Source organism: Hyperoodon ampullatus (genome assembly GCF_949752795.1).
Source record: "Hyperoodon ampullatus genome assembly, chromosome: 20".
NCBI lineage: Eukaryota > Metazoa > Chordata > Mammalia > Artiodactyla > Ziphiidae > Hyperoodon > Hyperoodon ampullatus.
Window position 1 is genome coordinate 20289777 of NC_136933.1, and position 13903 is coordinate 20303679.

A 13903-nucleotide genomic window follows, 5' to 3' on the forward strand; every position below is an offset into this window, starting at 1 on the left:
GGGTTCGTGCCCCGGTCCGGGAAGATCCCACATGCCGCGGAGCAGCTGGGCCTGTGAGCCATGGCCGCTGAGCCTGCGCGTCCGGAGCCTGTGCTCCGCAATGGGAGAGGCCACAACAGTGAGAGGCCCGTGTACCGAAAAAAAAAAAAAGAGAGAGAAGGGAAGAAGGCCCAGGGCAAAAACCTGGGTTTAGAAGTCTCGTAGAGGAAGAGAGGTCATCAAAGAAGACTGAAGAGTAGCCAGAGAAGTAGAGGGAGAACCAAAAGATTATGATGTCTTAGAAGCCAGTGTTTCAGCAGTAATGATCAGCTCTGTCAAATCCTGCTGAGAAGTAGAGTAAGATGCAACAAGGAAAGGAATTGCTGTATTTGGCAGCATGGAGCTTCGAGGAAGCGATGGGATGGACGCTTGACTGGAATGGGAGGAAGAGAGAATGTGATGTGAGGGAATGGAAATGAGGGAAAGGGCCAGAGAGAGACCTCGAGTCAAGGGAGGGTTTTTTTTGTTTTTGTTTTTTTTAATTATGAAACTATACTCTAATGCACTCGTTTTCAGTATGCCATTTCAGAGAAAAATATTTGCATTTCCAGGAGTTTAGCCAGAGTTATATATTTTAAAATTAAAAATGACAAAGCCTTAATTTTATTCTAAAAAAATTCATTGTTTCTGAGTTGGTGCATCACAATATGGCAAATTTTCTATAAGAAGTTCTTTCCTAGGGACCAATTTCAGCGTATTGTGGTCTGTGTGAATACCTTGTATAACAGATGTTCTCAGTATCAATTCAACATTAGAACTTATTTTTATTAGCTCTTCTATTTTCTTAGGAGAAGTTTCACTTCTTTACATTTGAATTCTTCGTTTATCTTTATTCTGGCTGCTTCTAATGCCATAGCATCATTGTTAAAAACTTGTTGTCTGGTCCTGTGCAGTGTTTTAAAGAGCTGTAAAACCTTGGCTGCCTGACCCATGGCTCTCCTCACCGCTGCGGCTACTTCTCCTAAGGGAGGGTTTTTTTTTTTTTTTTTTTTTGTTTTGTTTTGTTTTTTTTGTTTTTTGCGGTACGCGGGCCTCTCACTGTTGTGGCCTCTCCCGTTGCGGAGCACAGGCTCCGGACGCGCAGGATCAGCGGCCATGGCTCACGGGCCCAGCCGCTCTGCGGCATGTGGGATCCTCCCGGACCGGGGCACGAACCCGTGTCCCCTGCATCGGCAGGCGGACTCTCAACCACTGCGCCACCAGGGAAGCCCCTAAGGGAGGGTTTTTAACTGAGGGATATTTTGGAGTCAGTTTCTATGTTGGTGAGAATTACCTAGTGTACAGGAAGTTATGATGATGCAGGGGAGACAGGGGATATGGGCTGAAACACAGTCTTTGAGCTGGTGAGAGATGATGGGGCCCAGAGTGCAGGTGGAGGTGTTGCCTTGTGATAGGAATAGGGACACCTTGATGCTGTCATAAGAAGAGGCAAAACTCTGGTAGATTGTAGTTGGTGGCGGGAAGATGAGGGAGTTTCTGTTGGGTTGCTTCAATTCCACAGCTGAGAAGGAAGAGGAGAAAAGAGAAGATGTGAAATACTCGGATGTCTTGGATATTGGGATATTGTTTGCAAGGGAAATGTAGCAGAACAGCTGGATAGCAATAAGTATGAGTTTTATTTTTATTTTTTAACATATTTATTGGAGTATAATTGCTTTACAATGGTGTGTTAATTTCTGCTTTATAACAAAGTGAATCAGCTATACATATACATATATCCCCATATCCCCTCCCTCTTGCATCTCTCTCCCACCCTCCCTATCCCACCCCTCTAGGTGGTCACAAAGCACCGAGCTGATCGCCCTGTGCTATGTGGCTGCTTCCCACTAGCTAGCTATTTTACATTTGGTAGTGTATATATGTCCATGCCACTCTCTCACTTCATCCCAGCTTACCCTTCCCCCTCCCCGTATCCTCAACTCCATTCTCTAGTAGGTCTGCGTCTTTATTCCCATCCTGCCCCTAGGTTCTTCAGAACCATTTTTTCCCCCTTAGATTCCATATATATGTGTGAGCATACGGTATTTGTTTTTTTCTTTCTGACTTACTTCAATCCATATGACAGACTCTAGGTCCATCCAACTCACTACAAATAACTCAATTTCATTTCTTTTTATGGCTGAGTAATATTCCATTGTATATATATGCCTCATCTTCTTTATCCATTCATCTGTCGATGGACACTTAGGTTGCTTCCATGTCCTGGCTATTGTAAATAGAGCTGCAATGAACATTGTGATACATGACTCTTGTTGAATTATGGTTTTCTCAGGGTATATGCCCAGGAGTGGGATTGCTGGGTGGTCTGCTACTTCTATTTTTAGTTTTTCAAGGAACCTCCATACTGTTCTCCATAGCGGCTGTATCAATTTACATTCCCACCAACAGTGCAAGAGGGTTCCCTTTTCCCCACACCCTCTCCATCATTTATTGTTTGTAGATTTTTTGATGATGGCCATTCTGACTGGTGTGAGGTGATACCTTATTGTAGTTTTGATTTGCATTTCTCTAATGATTAGTGATGTTAAGCATCCTTTCGTATGTTTTTTGGCAATCTGTATGCCTTCTTTGGAGAAATGTCTATTTAGGTCTTCTGCCCATTTTTGGATTAGGTTGTTTGTTTTTTTGATATTGAGCTTCATGAGCTGCTTGTAAATTTTGGAGATTAATCCTTTGTCAGTTGCTTCATTTGCAAATATTTTCTCCCATTAAGGAGTCCAAATCAGAAAAGAAGTAAAGCTGTTACTGTTTGCAGATGACATGATACTATACATACAGAATCCTAAAGATGCTACCAGAAAACTGCTAGAGCTAATCAATGAATTTGGTCAAGTAGCAGGATACAAAATTAATGCACAGAAATCTCTTGCATTCCTATACACTAATGATGAAAAATCTGAAAGAGAAATTAAGGAAACACTCCCATTTACCATTGCAACAAAAGAATAAAATACCTAGGAATAAACCTACCTAAGGAGACAAAAAACCTGTATGCAGAAAATAAGACAGTGATTAAAGAAAGTAAAGATGATACAAACAGATGGAGAGATATACCATATTCTTGGATTAGAAGAATTAATATTGTGAAAATGACTATACTACCCAAAGCAATCTACAGATTCAATGCAATCCCTATCAAACTACCAATGGCATTTTTCACAGAACTAGAACAAAAAATTTCACAATTTGTATGGAAACACAAAAGACCCCGAATAGCCAAAGCAGTCTTGAGAAAGAAAAACAGAGCTGGAGGAATCACGCTCCCTGACTTCAGCCTATACTACAAAGCTACAGTAATCAAGAGAGTATGGTACTGGCACAAAAACAGAAATGTAGATCAATGGAATAGGGTAGAAAGCCCAGAGATAAACCCATGCACATATGGTCACTTTATCTTTGATAAGGAGGCAAGAATATACAATGGTGAAAAGATAGCGGCTTCAATAGGTGGTCCTGGGAAAACTGGACAGCTACATGTAAAAGAATGAAATTAGAACACTCCCTAAGAATGAAATTAGAACACTCCCTAAGACCATACACAAAAATAAACTCAAAATGGATTAAAGACCTAAATGTAAGGCCAGACACTATCAAACTCTTAGAGGAAAACATAGGCAGAACACTCTTTGACATAAATCACAGCAAGATCCTTCTTGACCCACCTCCTAGGGAAATGGAAATAAAAACAAAAATAAACAAATGGGACCTAATGAAACTTAAAAGGTTTTGCACAGCAAAGGAAAACATAAACAAGATGAAAAGTATGAGTTTTAGATTAGCAGCCATGAAGTTAAAGTATGAACAATCATTGCAGCACTCAGTGACAGGGCTAAGTAGGAGAATAATTGTGTTTAACCAGGGATATTGCTTTGTTGTTTGAATAAAATGGAACAAAAATCTCTGGTTATAATTTATGTAATTTAATAATATGATTGTTTTAATGATGGGCCCTGGACTCTAAGGTGGGAAGGAGCAAAGTAAGGAAGGAGGGGATGAAGAGTAATAAAAACATTATAAAGTCAGTGGATTTGTGGTTTACGACGTTGGAAAGTTGTTGAAGTAGGTATCCTAGAGTGTGCTGGGAAGACACAAAAGACTAGTGGAGAGTGAGATGTTAAATTTAATACCTTTAGGGTGGTTCATTCAGTGTTATATGACAAGGGCTGAGGCATGGTCATGAGTGTGGGCCTTATGGTGTGGCAGAGGAAAGAGAGTCGCAAGAGTGGAGACAAAGGATTTGAGAGTTCACTGCTGGATGGATTATCCACGTGGAAGCTAACATCACTGAAAATGATACCAAGAGGAGGGAAGAGGGAAAGGCAGAACTTGGCACTAAATTCCTTGGTGCGTGAAGGAAAGAACATGAGAAGTCTGAAAATGACTCCAGGGGATGGCAGGTGGTAGAGTCGAATGGCACATGCTTCAGGGAACTGGGGCTTTTGAAGAAGAAAGAAGGAGAGAAGGAGAAACAGTTTGGCCATATCAGTGGGAGCTAGGAGGGTACCTGTCCCACCTTAAGCCATTACATATTTGGTGGGGTAGGAGGAGAAAAAATCCTGCTTCCTATTGAGAGGGAGCCTGGGAAAGTAGTCTTCACCAATGGCAAGGAGGTGAAGGGCATTTTCAAAGTGGAACTTAAGGTTCTAAGAGAAGATTTAGGGAGCTGATACAGATAGTCCATTTCCAAGGACACAGTACAAGAGTTTGGGAGGATGGAGTTGCATAGAAAATTATGGAATATATAGAAAAGTATGCAGATGAATTAAAAAATGTCAAATACTTTAAAAAATCCAACTCCTTCAAAGTATACAGACTCCTGCATTGAGAAGAAACACAAAAATGCTTTATTAAACCAAGTGTAGCTGCACTAACTCCTCCAGTGTCCATCTCCCAGCTTCCTTAGCATCAAAAGTCCTACCCTCCTGGGCATATGGCTGCCCAGCAAGAGACCACATAGACCAACCTCCCTTACAAAAAGGCGAGGCTGCGTGTCTAAGCACCCCCAGCAAGGAAATGCCTTTAAAAGGAGATTTTTGTATCCACTTTCTCTCTTTGCCTCTTCCCATGGGATAAAATGTAGACGTTGTGGGTAGGCAGTTTTAACTGTGTGGCTAATTAGAATTCCCTGAGGGATGTCAGAAGGAGGCAGAAGGCATCAGAGCCCCTGGATGACTTCATGGGGCAGAGCCTCTCACCCACTCTGAACCACCTGCCCGCCTCCAGAAAGTGATGTGAAAGAGAAGTAAATTTTGCCTTGTTTGGGTCCTTAATACCACATGGTGCATCCCAAGTTTGGGCTTTGAATATATGCTAGTTGCATGCTAGTCTTATTAGGCCATGTCATGGGATCACGTAAATCACCGTTTAGGACCCTAAAGCATTCCTGGCCAAGACTAAGATACATTTTGAAAATGTGGAAAAGGTTGTATAATTTAGTTCTGTTTTTTCCTGAGTTCTTTACTACCCGAGGGATTATTCAACAAGCTTTGGTAATGAATCCACAGGTATTTTAATGAAAAAAAAAAAAAAAACTGAAAAGTACCATAGTTCTCTTCATGTTTTCAGTCACATGACAGGTGCCATTTGTACCGTGTAGCCTTCTGCTTCTGTTTGGGAGAATAGCATTTCAGCATTTCTTTAATTTTGGGGTGAATCCTGATGTCTCCATCTTGTTTCAAGTACAAGGGGTGAACAGGTCACATAACAATACAGTTTCATCTTGGATTCTCTTCTTTCATCTGTAGGCTGAGCAGGTCAGCCTTTCCATCATTCTGCTAGTTCAGTGAATCACAGGTCAAAAGTTCCCCTGCACTGTAGCAGTTTAGCAGGCTTTTATTCAGTTGGGTGAGGAGTGTAGACTTAGAGAGGACTCTAAAAAGCAATAATGCAAAGTGTTTCAGTTCTTTAATGGAATGGTGTTAGTCATATTTCTGGCTTTTAAAATGCTGTTGGGGGAAAAACATTTTTCTGTGTTTCAAATATGCGGTATTTTCACGCAATTCAGTAAGAAAAAAACCCCCACCACTCCTGTTTTTATAAATACTCCCATTTGATTTGTTAGTTCAAGAAGTTACATTATCTTTGTTTAGCAGTTTCTGTGGTTCTTAGCAACTATGCTAATTATGTAGCTTTGCTAACAAGTTAATGGTTAATGCAATCTATTAACCACTGCAACTGCAAAAAAGTCAGGGTTTTTATTTTTATTTTTTTCTCTTCTGTGCAGTCTTTTTTCCTAATCATTTCCAGGAAGGGTACAGGAGGGGTACAAGTCTCAGTGGGTATGCATGCATGCACATTTCGGGGAGCAGTCAGCAGTGCTGTGGGCAGGGTCAACCTGGAGAGCTTCACTTGGTAAGGATTCTGCTCCTGTGCCATGGGGGTGTTGAAAACCCTGAACTGTGGGGTTTCCATCAGGGGAAAGAACAAATCTGCCCTTTCACAGCTTTGTCTGTTTGCAACTGCCACTTCCTCTGCCTGAAATTTTCTTCTCCCTCTTTTCCACCTAGATTACCTTTTCTGATGCCCCCCATTTTTTCTTTAAAAAAAAAGCAGCTTTATTGAGATATAATTCACATGCCATAGAATTCACCCATCTGAAGTGTACAATTCAGTGGTTTTTAGGATATTCACAGGTACATGCAACATCACCACAGTCAATTTTAGAACATTCTAATCACCGCAAAAAGAAACCTTGTACCCTTTAGCTATCACCCCATCTTCTTGCCCCCAGAGCTTAGCAAGCACTAATCTATTTTCTGTCTTTATAGATTTCTCTATTATGAACTTTTATGTGAATGGGATCACATACTATGTGAATGGCCCCTTTCACTTAGCATAATCTTCTCACGGTTTAACCATGTTGTAGTATGTGTCAGTACTTCATTCTTTTTTTATGGCTGAATAAGATTCTGTTGTATGGACATATATTTTGTTTATCCATTTATCTGTTGATGAACATTTGGGTCATTTCCACCTTTTGGCTATTGTAAATAATAATGTTGGTATGAATATGGGTGTACAAATATCTCTTTGAGATCCTGCTTTTAATTCTTTGGGATATATGGGTAATTAAGACTTTTTTTAATTTTAAATTTTTTAGTGGCCACGTTAAAAAATCAAAACAGAAACAGGTGGAATTAATTTTAATAATATATTTAATTTAGCTCAATATATCCACAGTATTATCATTTAAACATGTCATCAATTAAAAATTTTAATGAGGTATTTTGCATTATTTTTTCGTACTAAGTTTTTGAAATCCAGATTGTATTTTGCACTTCTGGCACATCTTAATTTGAACTAGTGCATTTCAAGTGGTCAATATCCACATGTCGTTAATGGCTACTATATCTGACAGCACAACTCTAAGCACTGAGGTGCTTGGGATTCAGGAAGAGCTGACTGTATTATGACAGCTGCTGTTAAACCCCAAATTGTTCTCTCTCTCTCTCTCTCTCTCTTTTTGTCTCATTCCTTGAGAAATATACACACACATAAGCTCTTGTCAAAACCCTTAACCTCACTGACAGATCCATCTGACTTGATTCTGTGAGAAGGGCTGTATGAGCTGGTGCTTGATATTATGAACTAAGTTCAACTTGGGTTTCTCCTAAGAAACATACGAATCTGAAATACAAAATGTGATCCAGTGAAATGTGTTTACATGCATATGCTCAGCCACTTTGAAAAACCTCAAATCATGTAAGAAGATGATGGACACTTTGCTGTTACCACTTTCTGTCAGCTCTAATGACTGTTTTATTTATAGCTGGTGACAATGCATTTTGTAGGATGGGCCAGTCCATATGGGTAGGGGTTGATGTGAGAGGATTATCATTACAGTTTCAGCACATGTTTTTAATAGGGGCATGTTGTATATTTTGAGTCAGTGCTTGAAACCATATGACATTAGGAATATATAAAGAAAAAGAAATAAGTGAGGGAGATTAAGAGGTATAAACTTCCATTTATAAAATAAATGAGTCATGGGGATGTAAAGTACAGCCTGGGGAATATAATCATTAATAATGTAATATTTGTATGGTGACATATGGTAACTAGACTTATTGTGGAGATCATTTTGTAATGTATAGAAACACTGAATCACTATGTTGTGCACCGGGAACTAACATAGTGTTGTAGGTCAATTAACTTCAAAACAAACAAACAAACATAGAAAAAGAAATCAGATTTGTGGGTGCCAGAGGCAGGGAGTAGGGGAAGAGGGAATTGCATGAAGGTGGTCAAAAGGTACAGACTTCCAGTTATAAGGTAAATAACTACTAGAGATGTAATGTAAAACATAATAATTATAATTAACATGAAAGTTGTTATATATGAAAGTTGTTAAGAGAGTAAATATTAAGAGTTCTCATCACAAGGAAAAATATTTTTTCTTTTATTTTACATCTCTATGAGATGATGGATGTTCACTAAACTTCTTGTGGTCATCATTTCATGACGTATGTAAGTCAAATCATTATGTTGTACACCTTAAACTTATACAGTGCTGTATGTGAATTACATTTCAATAAAACTGGGGGGAGGGCAAAGAAAAAGAGCTTCTTTCAAGACAACTAATGTGATGTGATAGTTATTAATATAATATTGCTCCTTTTCATCTGACTTATCAAACACATGATTAAGGGGGGACGTGACCACATAAGTGATGCTTTCATTTGTGCTCATTCTGTGTTTATATCTTTAAATCTGACCTGTGCTAGTGAAGTCTTTTAGAAACAGTCTTCTAGACCAATGGATGATGGTACAGCTCCCAGATTTGCCATTGGCTGGGGCAAGTTTATTCAGTTTCTTTGGAACTCCACATTCTCATCTGCAACAAAAAGCGTTAAAGTGAGGATAAACATCTATGAAAGTATTTAGCACAGTGGCGGACAGGCAGTCAGCTCATATTTTCTTTTTCACTCTCAGAATCCCAGGTATTAGTACATAGTTCTTGTTCAGTTCTGTTCAGAGGTAGAAGTATGATGTTACAATTGCATTTTTAGGAGCAGCAAGGGTAGTGCCACTGAGATAAAGGTGTCTTTACATTTTTTATAGACCACTGGGGTCAACTGGATTTAAAATTCACTGGGCAAAATTTTGTGAACTATCTTAACTATCTTGATGTTATAAAAGCATGTAATCTTGTACTTTTGACATCTGGGAAATTAAGCTTTGAACACTGGTGACTTCTAATCTTCTGTAGTTTCCTAGTCTTGCATTTGTTTCAGATTGACTATTAGTCATCACCACCTTTCTGCTCCAACTGAAACCATTTTCACTGAGGCCAGAATGGGACAGGATGGCTTTGATTTTGAATCACTGTAAAAACAACTTTTATGTGTTGAGCTGCATGGAATTTTTATTTGCGCACTGAATTTTATTTTATGGTTACAAAAGGCAAATAAAAAGGCAATTATATTTAGCAGATGAAAAGAGACATATGAAAATGATAAATTTTGCTGTGAATATCTCTGACCTAATATACTAACCATCTCAGTTTCTAAAGCCTAATTATTTTTTCAGAGAAACTTTTTACTCTGCTTATACAACTCAGTTAAGAAGAATGCAAATAGCCCCTTAGGTATCCCCAGTATAGCGCAACATTATTAACTATTGTTTATTCATTGCTTTTTAGGTTAAGAAAAATGGTAAAGGAAGCTTTAAAATTTTAAAAGTCAAGGGGACTGTTGCTTTTCCTCCTAGGTCCTCTGTACTAGTTGATCTTTTAACCACACACATAGTGGTTTGATGTCAATATTTATAGCTACATCAAGACATAATTTTTTAAAGGAGTTAAATGTTCATAGTTGTGTGGGTTGAAATAAGGAGAAGCTGATTCCTTCATGCAGAAGTTGATTCTACAGCAAGATTCTAAAGCAAAATAAAAATATGAACAGGCAGCCAGGAATGGGCAGATTGTGAGCACATTCAAACTCTGAGAAGAAAATGTAAAAAGTAAAACCTGACCTTGAGTAGGTAGAAATAAACCTATTTTTGGTTATCAGAAAATGAGGAGAAAGCTCACTGCATGGATATTTGAAGTAAAAGTGGGTAAACAGGGGTTGGAGGGATTGGTAATCCTAGTGTTTATGGAAACCTGGCTCCTCATGAACTTTTGTAGCAGATTTGCAAACTGTTTACATGGGGGGGCCCTGAAGTGTGAGTAGAACCAGGATGGAAGTCAGGTCTGAACACACCACCACCATGACTGCCAGATTCTCCTTGAGACACTGGCCCCTTATTCGAGGATGGTGCCTTCTAAAATGGGTGTGGCCACCCCACACAAGGATCTGTGGGCAAGGATGTTCAGTGCAGTATTGTTTATAAAGTAAAGCAGAACAAAACGAAACCCAAGCCTGGGAACACCTAAAAGAGGCAAAACATTTAAATAACTTATGGTACATCCTTATCATAAATCCTATGAGGCTGTTAAAAAGAGGCTGAGGTTTATAGACTAGTTTGGAAAGATGTCCACTATATATTAAGTAAAAAAAGGCAACTTGCAGAAGAGTATACACACTATGAGTCTATTTGTATTAAACATATGTATATATATATATACACGGCAAAATGTACTTTTATAAGTACATTTGAAAAAAAACCAGTTAGTAAAATAAACTACCTGAGGTCTAAAAAAAAAAATAAATAGAAGTCATTAAAATAAAATGGAATTTAACATTTAAATACGAGTTTACCTTTATAAATTATGGGCCATTTTTGTACATTAGGTAAGTTTTCTAGAGTTTTTGAAACATCTTTTTGTTTTTTGAATTTTATTTAATTTATTTTTTGTACAATAGGTTCTTATTAGTTATACATTTTATACATATTAGTGTATTTATGTCAATCCCAATCTCCCAATTCATCACACCACCAACACCATCCCCGTGCTGCCACTTTTCCCCCTTGGTGTCCATACGTTTGTTCTCTACATCTATGTCTCAATTTCTGCCCAGCAAACCGGTTCATCTGTACCATTTTTCTAGGTTCCACATATATGTGTTAATATATTATATTTGTTTTTCTCTTTCTGACTTACTTCACTCTGTATGACAGTCTCTAGATTCATCCATGTCCTACAAGTGACCCAATTTTGTTCCTTTCTATGTCTGAGTAATATTCCATTGTATATATGTACCACATCTTCTTTATCCATTCATCTGTCGATGGGCATCTAGGTTGCTTCCATGACCTGGCTATTGTAAATAGTGCTGCAATGAACATTGGGGTGCATGTGTCTTTTTGAATTATGGTGTTCTCAGGGTATATGCCCAGTAGTGGGATTTCTGGGTCATATGGTAATTCACTTTTTAGTTTTTTAAGGACCCTCCATACTGTTCTCCATAGTGGCTGTATCAATTTACATTCCCACCAATAGTGCAAGAGGGTTCCTTTTTCTCCACACCCTCTCCAGCATTTGTTGTTTGTAGATTTTCTGATGATGCCCATTCTAACTGGTGTGAGGTGATACCTCATTGTAGTTTTGATTTGCATTTCTCTAATAATTAGTGATGTTGAGCAGCTTTTCATGTGCTTCTTGGCAATCGGTATGTCTTCTTTGGAGAAATGTCTATTTAGGTCTTCTGCCCATTTTTGGATTGGGTTGTTTGTTTTTTTAATATTGAGCTGCATGAGATGTTTACATATCTTGGAGATTAATCCTTTGCCCATTGATTTGTTTGCAAATATTTATTTCCATTCTGAGGGCTGTCTTTTCATCTTGTTTGTAGTTTCCTTTGCTGTACAAAGCTTTTAAGTTTCATTAGGTCAGATTTGTTTATTTTTGTTTTTATTTCCATTACCTAGGAGGTGGATCAAAAAAGATCTTTTTGTGATTTATGTCAAAGAGTGTTCTTCCTATGTTTTCCTCTAAGAGTTTTATAGTGTCCAGTCTTACATTTAGGTCTCTAATCCATTTTGAGTTTATTTTTCTGTATGGTATTAGGGAGTGTTCTAATTTCATTCTTTTACATGTAGCTGTCCAGTTTTCCAGCACCACTTACTAAATAGACTGTCTTTTCTACATTGTATATCCTTGCCTCCTTTGTCATAGATTGACCATAGGTGCGTGGGTTTATCTCTGGGCTTTCTATCCTGTTCCATTGATCTATATTTCTGTTTTGGGGCCAGTACCATACTGTCTTGATTACTGTAGCTTTGTAGTATAGTCTGAAGACAGGGAGTCTGATTCCTCCAGCTCCATTTTTTTCCCTCAAGACTGCTTTGGCTCTTCGGGGTCTTCTGTGTCTCCATACAAATTTTAAGATTTTTTGTTCTAGTTTGCAAAAAATGCCATTGGTAATTTGATAAGGATTGCATTGAACCTATAGAGTGCTTTGGGTAGTATAGTCATTTTCACAATATTGATTCTTCCAATCCAAGAACATAATATATCTCTCCATCTGTTTATATCATCTTTAATTTGTTTCATCAGTGCCTAATAGTTTCCTGCATACAGGTATTTTGTCTCCCTAGGTAGGTTTATTCCTAGGTATTTTATTCTTTTTGTTGCAATGGTAAATGGGAGTGTTTCCTTAATTTCTCTTTCAGATTTTTCATCATTAGTGTATAGGAATGCAAGAGATTTCTGTGCATTAATTTTGTATCCTGCAACTTTACCAAATTCATTGATTAGCTCTAGTAGTTTTCTGACAGCATCTTTAGGATTCTCTATGTATAGTATCATGTCATCTGCAAACAGTGACAGCTTTACTTCTTCTTTTCCAATTTGTATTCCCTTTATTTCTTTTTCTTCTCTGATTGCCATGGCTAGGACTTCCAAAACTATGTTGAATAATAGTGGCAAGAGTGGACATCCTTGTCTTGTTCCTGATCTTAGAGGAAATGCTTTCTGTTTTTAACCATTGAGAATGATGTTTGCTGTGGGTTTGTTGTATATGGCCTTTATTATGTTGAGGTAGGTTCCCTCTATGCCCACTTTCTGGAGAGTTTTTATCATACATGGGTGTTGAATTTTGTCAAAAGCTTTTTCTGCATCTATTGAGATTATCATAAGGTGTTTATTCTTCAATTTGCTAATATGGTGTATCACATTGATTGATTTGCATATATTTAAGAATCCTTGAATCCCTAGGATAAATCCTACTTGATCATGGTGTATGATCCATTTTCTTAATTGTTATGGATTTGTTTTTGTAGGTCCTTTTCTTCTCTTGTGTTTCCCACTTAGAGAAGTTCCCTCCTACTGTCTCATTGTGGCTTCTCCTTTGTCTTTGGATGTGAGGTATCTTTTTTGGTGAGTTCCAGTGTCTTCCTGTCGATGATTGTTCAGCAGTTAGTTGTGATTCTGGTGCTCTCGCAAGAGGGAGTGAGAGCACCTCCTTCTACTCCACCATCTTGAACCAATCTCTGAAACATCTTTAAACAGATGTTTCTTTTAAGTTTATATTTCCAAGAAACTTTGCTGGCAAGTGAGAAATAAAGTTTATTTACTTGGGGCCGTGTATAAATACTGAATGTTAAATGTTTGTTGTGGAAAGATAAAAAAGGCATTAATGCATCAATTACTATTCAGTTCAACATTTTAAACATATTGTTAAAACAAATTGTCCAAACATATTGTGATATTCAAAATTATAACAAAATTATGTCAATATAACTCTCCTTATAAAATATTGATATACAGATTGTGTATATTATATAATTTATAAGCATATATTACATATCATGCAGTATTTTATATAAAAATATAGTATTTTACAGGAACTGCATTTTCAAGCAGAATGCCATTTTTTTGTTGACATTTTATATAAACTCTACCCTTTGAGTGATATTTACCTTTAAGAAATGATAGAGCCCTTTGGACAAATAAATTTGGACCAAATTTTCCCTTCTGGTT

General features: G+C 37.8%; 1 protein-coding gene across 1 annotated transcript; it reads right to left on the reverse strand.

The window, feature by feature from the left end:
• Positions 1–657: 657 nt before the first annotated feature.
• LOC307068580 (complex III assembly factor LYRM7-like) lies at positions 658–971 on the reverse strand (the record flags this gene model as incomplete). Its single annotated transcript, XM_079726536.1, is given in 2 exon segments — positions 658–843; positions 849–971. Coding segments are annotated over 2 exon segments (309 nt in total).
• Between the last annotated feature and the right edge of the window lie 12932 nt (positions 972–13903).